This window comes from Macadamia integrifolia, chromosome 8 (genome assembly GCF_013358625.1).
Source record: "Macadamia integrifolia cultivar HAES 741 chromosome 8, SCU_Mint_v3, whole genome shotgun sequence".
Classification (NCBI taxonomy): Eukaryota; Viridiplantae; Streptophyta; class Magnoliopsida; order Proteales; family Proteaceae; genus Macadamia; species Macadamia integrifolia.
Genome location: NC_056564.1, coordinates 25,091,085 through 25,104,125, shown reverse-complemented (window position 1 = coordinate 25,104,125; position 13,041 = coordinate 25,091,085). Strand labels below are relative to the sequence as shown.

The 13,041-nt window shown below is 40.9% G+C and overlaps 1 protein-coding gene across 1 annotated transcript in view; it reads left to right on the top strand.

Annotated features, from left to right (window-relative positions):
• LOC122086518 (protein ENHANCED DISEASE RESISTANCE 2-like) overlaps positions 1–13,041 on the top strand; it is an 84,179-nt gene that overhangs the window by 20,318 nt on the left and 50,820 nt on the right. The window contains exons 7-10 of the mRNA XM_042655390.1: positions 4,899–5,021; positions 5,315–5,349; positions 7,894–7,994; positions 8,078–8,173. Coding sequence (XP_042511324.1) covers positions 4,899–5,021; positions 5,315–5,349; positions 7,894–7,994; positions 8,078–8,173 — 355 coding nt within the window. The remainder of the gene's footprint in view (positions 1–4,898; positions 5,022–5,314; positions 5,350–7,893; positions 7,995–8,077; positions 8,174–13,041) is intronic.

Below are 13,041 nucleotides of genomic sequence, written 5' to 3'. Positions count from 1 at the left end.
GCAGTAGAATTTGAGAAACTCTTGTATTCCTGGTGGTAATGGCCACCCAAATATATTCCTAAGAAGAGTTAAGTTGGTAATTGGAAGAGAAGCATGAGTTCATGGGTAGTGAGATGGTTAACCAAGATTTAGGGATGAATTTGTTGATCAGAGGGGTGAAGAGGATGGGGGAAGAAGGGGAGGGGGTTTAAAGAGCTCAAAGAAGTGGGAAGAAGCCTCAAATTTGATATCCTCAGGATTGCGAAGTAGGGATCTGTTTCTGGAAGAGAGAAGACAGATGGAGTTGGCATTGGTCCGACCTTTGACAGAGCGACGAAGAAAGCACTGTTGGCGTCACCAAGTTCCAATCACTTGATACGGGATTTCTGCTTGAAACTTTCTTCCTCGATTAGGAGGAGAGGGGCTTTTCCTCCTTGGCAAGGGATGAATTGAGGGGATCAGGCTGAAGTCTAGTCTGGATAGCTTCCAGCCTGGACTTACAGCAGGTAGCCCTGTTAGAATTATTGCCAAAGCACCTGGAATTCCAAAGCTTAAGGGCCGCCTTAACATTTCTAAGCCTCTTAGAAAAGGAGATGAGAGGGGAGGAAAAGGCATGCACTGGGATGCTCCACACCTCACGGACAAGGGGAAGGAAATCATGGTGAAGGGACCACATGTCGAAGAATTTAAATGGCTTGGGAACAAAGGAAGTGGAAGGATGAACAAGGAGATAGATGGGACAGTGATTAGAGATGTTGGGAGGGTCAAAAGTGGCATGGGAGGAGGGAAAGGAGTCGAGCCAAGCTCCACTTAGAAGCACCCTGTCAGGTTTGCATACCACACAATCATTGCCACACTGATGATTATTCCAGGTGAGGTTGGAACCAGACAAACGGAGATCGTTCATGCCAATGTCCTCAAGGCACTCATTGAAGGCCTAAACGGAGGAGGGATCGATGAGATCCCCTCTGAATTTTTCGTGGCCAAATCTGACGACATTAAAGTCAGCAGCAATACCCCAGGGTGAGGAGTAAACAGACGAAGAAAGGGATCGGAGATCATTCTATAAAGGAAGTCTCTCAGCTGCCTGATTAAGGGCATAGACAATAGTGAGGAAGCATGTGTTGTCCCCGTAAAAACAGAGATGAATAGAGGGAAACGTTGGGTAGAGACGACAAGGGGAGAGATATTAAGGAGAAGAGGGTTCCAAAGGATCCAGATTTGACCATTTGGGCAACTTGCATAATTGGCAAGGAAGGACCAAGATGGAGCAATGGAGGAGGCGATATGGGAAGCATTAATAAGGGACTGGATGGAGACATGCTTAACCGAGGAGTTGAGACCTCAAACATTCCAAATAGACCAAGGGGTCATTTGGAGGAAGAGGGGGTTGGGTTCGGTAGCTTCGAAGAGCTAGAGGGGGATCGCCGTTGGTCAGCAGTAGAAGAGATTCTCTTTCGATGATGATATTCACGGATTGGAGATGGTTGAGCAAAGCTAGTCTTTTGGGTCGACAAATGGACAGAATTGGCACGAGGTTTCAGGTTATGCTTGGCGGTAGAGGACGGCTTCGGGTTCTTGGGGGGCAGCTTGGTTTTGGGTGCAGTTGATTGGGTTGTTTGGTGGTAGGTGGTTGTCGAGCTAGGAGCAACCGAGGAAGGAGGGAATTGGCCGAATTGGTGATTAGCTGACAGAGGGGATAAATGGTTAGCCAGAGGATAAGGGTGGCTCTCAGATAAGGTAGTGGAGGCAGGTGACTCATCAAGAAGAGGGCCAAGACTACTGGGGATGGCTGGGCAAGGGGGCACTTGTTGCAGGAACTAGAGCGGTGGTGGCAAGGAGAGATGGGGAAAATTTGTCTGTAGAGGCAGTTAGAGCAGCAACAAGGCCATCGTCTTTGGGAGAAATGTCGTTATTTAGCCCAAAGGGGCCAGAATCAGGGGCAAGAGGAGCTCGCAAAGCCTGGCGGTTGAGAGGGATGGCAGCAGCATGAGGATCTTTAGTAGGAGCATGGGATCACAAATAATGTATCTAAGAGTGGTAACAATTATATTTTCATCTTCAGGGGTGGAAGAGATTAATAATCTAGAGGGGGCGGCAATAGTAGAGGTGATCAAGGAATTCAGAGTCGGAGTGGTGTAAGAGGCGACAATAGCTTGGGTGGCAGGCGGAGGGGCGAGGGAAGCTCCTGGAGACAGAAGGGTAGGCACATGGACTACGGCAGTTGCGAGATAAGCTCGCGAGACGCAAGAAGAACATCGTTAATGGCGTGGGGAGCCCACGGAGACGGAGAGGCAGGCACGAGAGAAGCTCGCGAGGCGCAGGCGGAACCATCTTCAATGGCAAGAGGAGCTCGCAGGGCAGGATGTGATCAGCAGTAGCTTGAGGCGCTATTGAGGAGAGGCTGTCGGGCAAAGGAGAAGGGGTTATGGGTTTGGTTCAAAGGGGGTGGCCAGGGTGGGGGCGTCATGGGCTAAAGGCTTAAGATTAGGAGGAGAAGAGTGGGCCAAGGCCCAAGGGGGGTTGGATTTGTTGATGGGCCAAAGAGGGAGGATGGGCCAAAGTAGATAAGATGGCTTGATGGGTCAAGAATGAAGGATGGTCTAAGGTGACTAGGTGGGTTGGAGAAGGTAAGATAGGATGGCAGTTCTGGGCTAGGGGCAACATCCTAAAGAAGGGAAGGAGGGCCAAGGAAGACTCAAAGGACGGCCCAAGAAGGGTTAGGAGTCCATATTAGAGGATTGACATGTGTTAGGGTTAGGGGAGGGATGGATAGAAGAGGCAGGGAGATTTTTGGTGGTAGAAAAGGCAGGAGAGGGGGATAAAGTAGTCGCAGAAGTAGGCTGATCAGAAGCTGCAGGGCAGCCCTCTTCAGAGCAATCCTCCAACAGGGAGTCAAGATCTTGAGGCAAGGAAGGGTTACCCTCAGAGTCAGAAGAACCAGAGCCAGAGGAAGTTGTAGAAGCATCGTCGGTGTCAGAGGTAGAAGTTTCCAGCAAGTGGAGAACCTAGAACTTGTTCGGACCAGAGGTCTGAGGGAGAAGAACCACTGGGTCAAGCAGTGGAGGTCTGGCGGTAGTAGAACTCGTCTCAGCGTAAGGGGTGCCAGGAAGGGCCATACGACTACAGCAACGACGAAGCCTATTTTTTTTTTCGGTGGCCAGAGTTAATAGGGACGGCGGGCTCCAAAGGGCTATCTTAGCTGGGGGAGCCAAAGAAGGGACGGGTGCAGGCTCAAGAATAGTGGCCAAATGATTTGCAGGTGGTACAGTGTGGCGTTAACCAGTTGTAGTGCAATGGCTGGACGAATGATCCATTTTCTTCACCAATGGTGATGGAGAAGGGAGGCGCTCAATGGCTGGAAGGTCGACACAAATTCGCATGAGTCCCAGTCTATTCATTAGCTTGGTTAGATGGTCTGAGAAGAGAGGCTTCTTGATAATAGACCCCACGATACTAAGCCCCTTTTCACCCCAGTAATGTTGAGGGAAGTTGGGGAGGGTGATCCAAATGGGGGGCAGACTTGAAATCTACTTTGTTGAGATTAGAGAAGGGGTCCCATTTCCTGAGGAAGACAGCCTTGCTACCAACGCGCCAGGGACCTTCTTCAAGGGCATGGATCATATCAGCTTCAAGGGAGAAGTTGAAGATAAAAAATTCCATTTTTGAGCATGAAGGATTGCATCTGGCCAAGGAGCTGCCACTGCTTCGAGAGAGAGACCTGAACAATGCTTAATGGAGGTTTGCTACCCATAAAGTGACCCACGACACAAAGCTTCCATTTAGAGATATCTGGTTCAAGGAGACCTGAGGGGCAGAACCCAACCTTCTTATCATTGATGATGGTAGGAGGAACCAACACCAGAGGAGACCGACTCGAGAGGGTGATGGAGAGGGACAGGCAATGGAGATCCAGGTTTTAGCCAGGGAGGAGGGAGGAGGGAGGAGGGAGGAGGGAAAAGGAAGGAGAGGAGGGAGAAAGGGAAGTGGGGAGTGGGAGGTCAGAGGGCCGAACAGAGGAGGAAGAGGTGCCAACGATAACATGGAGGGCAGAGGGAAGGGAAAGGAGAGGAGGTTCAAGGGAGTCAGGGGGTCCGGCGGCAGTAACCGGCAAGGGGGAGGTCATTGAGGTTTAGGGCCTTAGGCCATGGAAAGGGGGGGGATTCTTTGCTTTTATTGGAGAGGGTTTTGAGAATGTAGAAGAACTGCAGCAATTTTGGAACTCGAAAGGATACTTTTGAGTTGGTTTAGGAATTATAAAGTCAAATTATTTATAAAAGGGCTATATCTCCATACGAATTTAGAGATATTTCGGTAATCAAATTTTATGATTATGGTGCGACATGTGGTCTCTTATCTTGTGGTTTGTTGGGCGAACCAGTGATCTGGTTAAGGCAAGCAGATTTTCTCTTCGTTTCTTTATCTTATGTCTCTTGCTCTCTTGCTGTTATTTAGAGTTTCTCAGAGATTAGTCAGTTCATCTGAACTTGAATCTGGGCTTAAATCTAGATCTGGTTCCCCATTCTCTTTTTGTTTCTTCACTCATTACTGTAGGCTTTTTTTGGGGTTGTAATCCTTCTAAAGATGACTAAAGCCTATCCTATCTTATCTGAAAGAATACCTAAATTGACTGTACTATCATCCATTACAAGTTTTCTACCACACCTCATAATTTGTATATATATAAAAAAAAACACAGTCTACGATATGTATAAGACATTAAGAACATTAGTGTGTTGTAGAATAGTAGAAGATGCTGCTGCAGCATGAAGGCCTCCTGCAATCCTAGTGTTTTGAGCTCCTTTTTTTTCTCTTGCTCTCTCTCTCTCTCTTCTTCTTCTTTTTTTTTGGTCTCGATTATACAAATTTAACAAGCGGGTTGGTTTGTGATCTTTATTTTTATCCTATTTTGGCAATAGGTCCAGAAACTCTCCTGCGTCAATCCTCAGATTTGGGGGATTTCAGGGCAGAGAGATATTTTGAAGGTGATGCTGGGGATGCAATTGAAGCCCATGAATGGAAATGTGTCCGTACTGTCAATGGTATTTCTTAGTTTTTGTTGGCTTTTCTGATTCTATGGTTTATCAGCTCATCATTGAGAAGACTCTGAATTAGAGATTATCATTTGCTTATGTTGCTTGAAAGGCATCACATGTTTTGATTTTTTTGACGATCGAATTCCACCTTATTGCCACCTCCAAAATAAGAAGGTTGGAGCTGGATTTTCTAATAAAATTTCCTGAAATTGTGAAATTTCATTCTATTTTAATGCATTTTTTTTGTTGGAGATGTTGGTTTATTATCTTCTAAGTCTACAATTTTCCTTTTGTTTTAGGTATTAGGATATTTGAAGATGTGTCTGACTCCAAGGTAATAATTGTCTTGTATGAACTTCAAGCTCTGTTGCAGTATCATGTAGCTTTATGTTTACAATACTAAAATAATGCAAGAATTTGTTGTCTCTATGAACTTCATGTTGTTTAGAATGAATCAGAGTTTTCTTGTGAGACAAGATGATATCTATGATATTTTATTGAATTTTTTATTTTATATCTGTAGCTTCTATTCATGTTCACTTGAGCCATTCTTCCTACTACTTCCTTGCTATTGACAATCAATCTTATGGAAACAATAACTGAAGAATCTCATGTATCTTTGAATCGACTCTCTGACCACTGGTGTTATTAGTTGAGTCTAGGAAGAAATAATAGACCTAGGGGCCAGAAACATGACTATAATTTTGTGAGCTGTTCATCATGGCTGTTCATCCTGGATAACTCTGAGATACTCTGAGATCTCTCATTTAAGTCAGCACAGAGGTTTGTATTGGTCTAGGGTCATGCAATTCTCTCTTCATATCTTACTTCATGTAATGTATGTAGTTTATACAAACAACTCAGTCTTATCCCAACTAAATGGGGTTGGTTACATGGATCCTTGCCCTCCAGAAGAAAAGGAACACTAAAGAATACTAAATAAGCTGCCATTGATGCCATCCTTATATGCATTCAGAAATATCAAAACAGTGTAGACAGTGTAGTATGCAAATAGCTCCAACCATATATAGATCTTTAAACAATATTACCATATTGCAGTTTTATAACCTGATAAAATATTTTTAAAGGTTTAGTAATGTGAAATGATGATATGAGGTGACAGAAAACAACCACAAAAGCAAGAATCCTAGAGAAGAAACTGTTACATCTAGTCCACTTAACACCAAGTGGTATAACTGCTATTCTCACAATGCACCTACCATGGTTTGGAAATGATATCGGCTTCGTCAAAACACCTACCATGAAACATTCAACTTAATCCATCTAGGCTCAATATGAATGTATACCCCCATGGTTTGGAATCATGTCTGTTTTCTTCAGAAGCACCTACCAGGTAGCCTTTAACATAATCCAACTTGGTTCAATTTGTATGTATACCCTCATGGGCAGTGATATATTTCCACAATATCTTCTTCCCCATTCAGAGCAAACAACAACCACCACAACATATCCTTATCCCAGCTAAATGGGGTCTGCCACATGGATCCTTGCTCTCCAATCAAGCTTTTGTCAAAGTCCTATATGATACTAGGCCTAAGCTAAGCATGTCCTTCACATCACCACTTCTCCTATTGTTATTTTAGGCCTGCCCTTGGCTCTTTTAGTTCCTCCAATCTGAGTCAAATCACTCCTCCATACCGAAGCATCCCTAGGCCTCCGTTGAACATGGCCATGTCACCACAAACGACTCTCTTGTAGCTTATCATGTATCGGAGCTACACCTAACCGACCTAACCCAGCTTTAATATGGTCATTCCTTACTCTGTACATCATAGCTGATCATATGATAGTCCTATAAAAATTTCCTTTAAGTTTTAAAAGAATACGAATATGCAATCATATAGCACTCTAGACACACCTCTCCACTTCATCATTCCTATTTTAATCCTTTGAGCAACATCATCCTCTATATCTCCTTTATTTATGATTGAGCCCAGGTATCTAAAATAATCACTTTGAGGAATCTCCATCTCATCAATATTCACCACTCATCAATTGTCCTAGTACTGCTAAAGTTGCACACCATATATTCCTTGCTAGATCTACTTATATTAAGACCTTTTGATTCCAAGGTTGATCTCCATAACTCCAACTTAGTTAATCTTTGATTTTGTTTCACCCACCAAAACAACATCGCCATCAAAAAGCATACAACAAGGAAACACATCTTGTATCCCTCCGGTTAAATTGTCCATACTAAGAACAAACAAATAAGGGCTTAAGGCTGATTGTTGATGCAACCCAATTGTAATTAGGAATTCACTATGTTTAACCCCCCACAGTTTTGACGCTTGTCACCACACCACCATACATATATTTTCGTATGTTTGCATATTTACATGAAAAAATATTTGAAAAAAAATAAAACTGTACTGGATATCTTTGCTATTCTGTATAGTTAGTTTTTTTGAGACTGAAAAATTGTTAATATTGGTGGGTAAACTGGAAAACTTTTTCCAGGGTAGCTGGTGAGAGTTCTGTCTATGTTTTGCTGTTCCTTGCTTATTGTTTTCTTTTCTTGTTTTTCCTTTCTATAATCTTTTGTTGCCTATTAATAAAATGGAACAGTTACTTGATCATGGGTCTTCTTTTCTTTTCCCTTTTTCTTGTTCTCTATTTTTGGAAAGCTGCTGATGTATTCTTCACATCATCTAAATGTGGACTATGGATGCTGAACCTCAATCTATTAAAATCTTTTAACGTATGAGTTGCAGGGTGTCAATCCTCAGTTATTTCCAAAGCTATACATAAATGTTTAGGGACTTATGTTTCTCTTTGGGAATTTCCAATGATGTTGTTCATTTTAATTTAGAATCTAATGTATTTTCCTTCAAAAAATGCTTGCTGTTACACATAGATTGGTAAAGATGTCCTTGTGAAGGCTGTTGGTGTTGTTGATGCTAATGTTGATGCAGTATTTGAAGTATTTGTAAGCCTCGACCGACATCGGAGATATGAGTAAGTTGATCAGACTTTGTACTCCCCCTCAGCCCTGCAATATAACTTTACAACTCAAATCTTTCTGAAAATGGTTTATGCAGGTGGGATATGTTGACTAGTGACTTAGAACTAGTTGATTCTATAAATGGGCACTATGATGTTGTCTGTGGTACATATGACCCTAACCACATGGCTCGGTAAGTTGTTTCTCAGTCTATGGGATAAATTAAATTATAACTTTCCAAGACATATGAATCTGTCTTTCCTTTGAAGTATCAATTCATTCATTACGAAGCCAGTTGACAAACTTTATTGTGAGAACTTATGTAGCAACTGTTGGGTCTGCTGGCCCAATTCTCTCTTATGATTATTGATTTTAGTTATCCTAAAAGAAGAAAGAAAGGAAGGAAAAAAAGGTATCGAAGTGTTGATCTCTGATGAGGGATGCCCGAGAAATTTTTCCTCTCCTTTTTTTTTGGAGGGTATGGATGAGATTCAGATTAATATTTAAGGGAAGGGATACTCAGGAACTCAACCTTGGAGCTGTGAAAGCTGAAATATTTCAGGTTTCGGTTGAAACTTTGCATATCGGCTGGCTATTTCATTTGGCCATTTCGGCAGTCAAATGTCCATATTATGGCCTGAAACTTCAGGAAACCCTAATTAAGTATTTTTGAAGATATTGGAACGAAACCCTAATCTAGCATTTTTTTAGATATTGGAACCCTAAGATTATTTAAAAAAAAAAAAAAAAACCGAAAAATGGTAGTTTGGTTTTGTACTCTAAGTTGGTTGCATACACCGTAGTACCATACCCTGCTGTATACTTTTTCAAATATAGCGTATTCTACACATAATTTAGTATTAAAACACACAAAAGTCAACGAAAACAACTAAAATATGCATCAAGAATGAAGACAAATCATTTAATATTATACAATGTCTAAGTGTTAAATATTGTTCAAGGTTTCCACCGATATCGTCGAAATTTCCCACATTTCCACGGTATCCCAGGACTCTGATACCGAATACCATGTGACTTAAAATTAGCTGGTTTTGACCAATATCGACCAAAATTCGTAATGTGGGAATTTTCCTCGATATGTGAGATTTTCGAGTGGACCAATGGGTTAGCCTTTAGAAAACCTTCTTAAATGGGAAACCAAGCATTCTTATTCCAAAATTTCGACCCTCTCCCCCTATTTCTTCTCTTTGAAGTGGGAAACTTAGGAAAACACTCAAGATTTTGCCCTTGTGTCATCAAATCCTCATTTTAAGCTTGGATCTTGCACTTTCATAGTAAATCTACCTAATGAAGGGAGCTTGGACCAAAAAGATAAATCCCATCTTCCCTAAACCTTGTGTGCCATCCTTCAAGAGCACCAGTTCATTTGGATATGGTGGTGGGTATTATGGTGGATCTTCTACTTCATTTGGACAGGAGGGTAGTTTAGGGGGTCGGTCATCTTTTGTTAACAATATCTTTGGGTATCCATCACAACTTTGTGTGCCACATCCACAGCCTATCACTATGACTAAGCCATTCCCTAGGCTGGGATACCTAGCTGATGTTGATGATGCATCTTATAGATGGGCAGTGACGGACTATCAAAACAATTGGGCCCAAAACATGTCATGGGACTCATATGTGGTGCATTCAGAGGAGCGGCTGCTACATCTGCAGTGGTAAGCAGCTCGTGGACTAGAACCGCCTAGACACTACTTGGAATTGGCTGTTGAGTGTTGAGTGTTGAGATTTGAGAGATAACCCTGAACTTACTGAATCCGGAAGGTCCACTATGACAAAAACATAGTTATTCCCCCTCCGACAATCGTCCTACGAAATCTATGGTTATTTTTCCCATGGCTTGGAAGGTAAACTCACAATTATGTATTATTATAGTTGTCATGACACCAAGGCGAACCAAGGTGGTGGAGGGTTGTCTAAGCGCTTAGGCGAGAAGGCACCCGCCTTAAGACGAACAAGGTGACCAAGTGTTATTTTTTTGTCCCTATTTTCTAACATTATTTAGTAAGCTATATATACATTGTATCATAAAAAATTAAGATTAAGCAACATCAAGTTATTAAAAATCAACATTTAACCATATTAAATCATAAAAAATTAACATTAAGTCATATTAAGTTATAAAAAATCAAAATTTAGAGAAATGCTCTTGTTTTATAATAAGTTTGACTGGTCAAATGATTTTATTTTTACATGAGACTTTTTGTATTAGTTATAATATAAAACCAGCTTTCCAACAAGTCTAAGATTACTTAAATCTGAGTTGTAATGACAAAGTTATGCTCTGGTCAAACTTATTTTTAAGTGCGCGAATGCTGTTAAAATCGCCTGAATGAAAATAATTTTATGGATATCAAAACAAAATCTTATTGGCAAGTAATTCAAAAAAATAATGCTACATCGGATAAAAAACAAATTATTAAATCCCTAATAGGTGACTAATAATATTATTTGTAACTTAAGTCATAACTCATAACTTAAATCCTAATAGCCTTTAGGATTTCTTATTTCTTACAAATTAATATTATTTGTAAGTTAAGACCCTAAATCCCTAAGAGACTAAGTCGCGAGTCTCCCGACTCTCTTCAACACTTCAACGGGTTGATTTGTCTAAACGACTTCAACCCCAACTTGCTGCTGCAATTGCTGAAGACCGAAGAGGCGAAGACTGAAGAGTTGTTATCCGACAGGCGACTGCTGCTCCTGTCTTCCGACGTAGATAGGTATGAACTACTCCTTTTCAGTTCTTCTATTCTTCTAATCTTCTTCCTCTTGCCTCTGTTTTGTTCAATTCTTCTTCTTCACCTCTTTTTTTTTTTTTTTTTTTAGTATATACTATATATATATTTTTTTTTTTTTTCTTTTACTGTTAAGTCTCTGGCTCTCTGCTAGTCTTCTCTTCTTCAGTTCTTCTAATATTCTTTTTCCTCTTGCCTCAGTTTTGTTCGATTCTTCTTCTTCACCTCTTTTTTTTTTCTTATCTCTTGTGTCTTCTCTTCTTCAGTTCTTCTATTTCTTCTTCTTCCTCTTGCCTCTGTTTTTTGTTTGATTCTTCTTCTTCACTCTTTTTTTTTTTTTTTCTTTTCCTTTTTCTTAGTCTCTGCTGTTCTTCTCTTCGTTATTCAGTTCTCTATTACTTCTTCTTCCTTCTTTCCTTCTGTTTTTCAATTATCTTCTTCACCTCCCTTTTTTTTATTCCCTTTTTCTTGTACTATTCAGTCTCTGCTTGTATTTTACTCTTCTTCAGTTCTTCTTCTTCCTCTTCCTTGCCTCCTCTGTTTTGTTCGATTCTTCTTCCTCTTCTTCACCTCTTTTTTTTTTCCTTTCCATATGAAAGACAGACAATAGGGATCTGGTGCCAAGTAAATTTGGATGTAATATTGCATTTGCATTTTTCCATTGGACCGTAATCATTAGTTAAAAAGTAGATTTAAATACATTGATAGTGAAGTTTATGTGGATAATTTAGTTTTGAGTTATGACTATGATCAATAAGAAATCCTAAAGGCTCATCTAAAATGATTTGGCTGGGGCTATCTGATTGGTTCATGTAGTTGGTGACCCACAATTTATTGCCTCCAAAACTGGTAGGGCTGAAGTCACTGAACTACCCATGCAAAGCAGGCTTCTCAAAGGCTTCCTTGCATCTGTGATGCAACAGTACAGCTCTCCATTCTCTAATCTATCCATCTGATCTGACAATTAAGCTGGTATTTAGTATTTTTCTTCTTAGCAATGTCTTTATCTTTTGATTTGGATGGATTAAATGAGCCAGAAAAGTGTCTAACTGTGAATCTGTGATACTGTCTACTCTACTATCTAATGTCACTCTACTAATGTCTAATATATTTTTTCTTAGATTTATTACAATGGATGCTACTGTTGGACATGGCGCTAGTAGTGGGGGTGAAAATTGGGCATATATTATAGGCTTGTAGCAATGCTAAATAACTTTAGAAAATAGGGGAAATAAAAAAGTAGCATACTAAATAACTTTAGAAAATAAGGAAAATAAAAAATGACACATGGGTTATTTTGTCACACACTCACACCTTGCCTCCAATAGGCTAAGGCATGCGGCACTGGACATCTCACCGTATCCAGTTAACCTGTTTCTCCAGGATCTAGACTAGGGCAGATCATAACACCACAATTACATTACGAAAGATTAGATTTTATATACATATGCACAGTCTAGCAAAAAAAATTTCTTACATAAGCTCCAGTGCCAACTAAGTGATAAGATATATTTACAATTATTCAGATGAGAGTCACATACCTCACAAAAAGAGAATATTCACAGTTTACAGTATCTCAGTAGTAGACTACATACATCAGATTATGCATCAACAGGAACATATACACAAAAAGATATAGGAATAGTCCATCCTACTCTTCAGAAGAACTGGCCTCCATAGGCGCAGTCGTCACATTCACAGGCGGGTCCGTGATCGAGTTCATCTTCTGGAATATGGGCTATGTGATCCATGGCCATTGTCTCATATTCAATGCCAGGAGTCGGCAGAATACCGCCTTCGTCATCTATAGGATCAAAGGAAAGGGGGTGAGCACTGGTAATGCTCAATGAGGAGTGGGGGAGAACAAGCACACACATCTATATGTGCAATGCATCCTCCACAGATAGAGAATGATGCTCATGAGTCCATTTAATTAACTATACAAAATTTATAATCCATTACTAGGTCTCATCACCTATGGGTATAAGTGCTACCAACGTAGGTGGCATACCCTACCCTGTACGTTGGGCCTCAGATATACAAGCTACGTCGCAGGCAGGAGCCAGCCAGTGCCGGTACGGGTCCCAGGCCACACCGGCTAACCCCTAAAAGGTAACCCCGTATCATAAATATATTCACAGACATACAATACATCGTATCCTATCTCACATCCATAATTGATACCACATATCTCATCACAAGTGCACTGCTGATCAGACAACCACATAATTCGGGATTAGTCTGTACCTAACCCCCTACGGACAAGGGCTGTAACACTTGGGGTTGTGATACCTAAGCC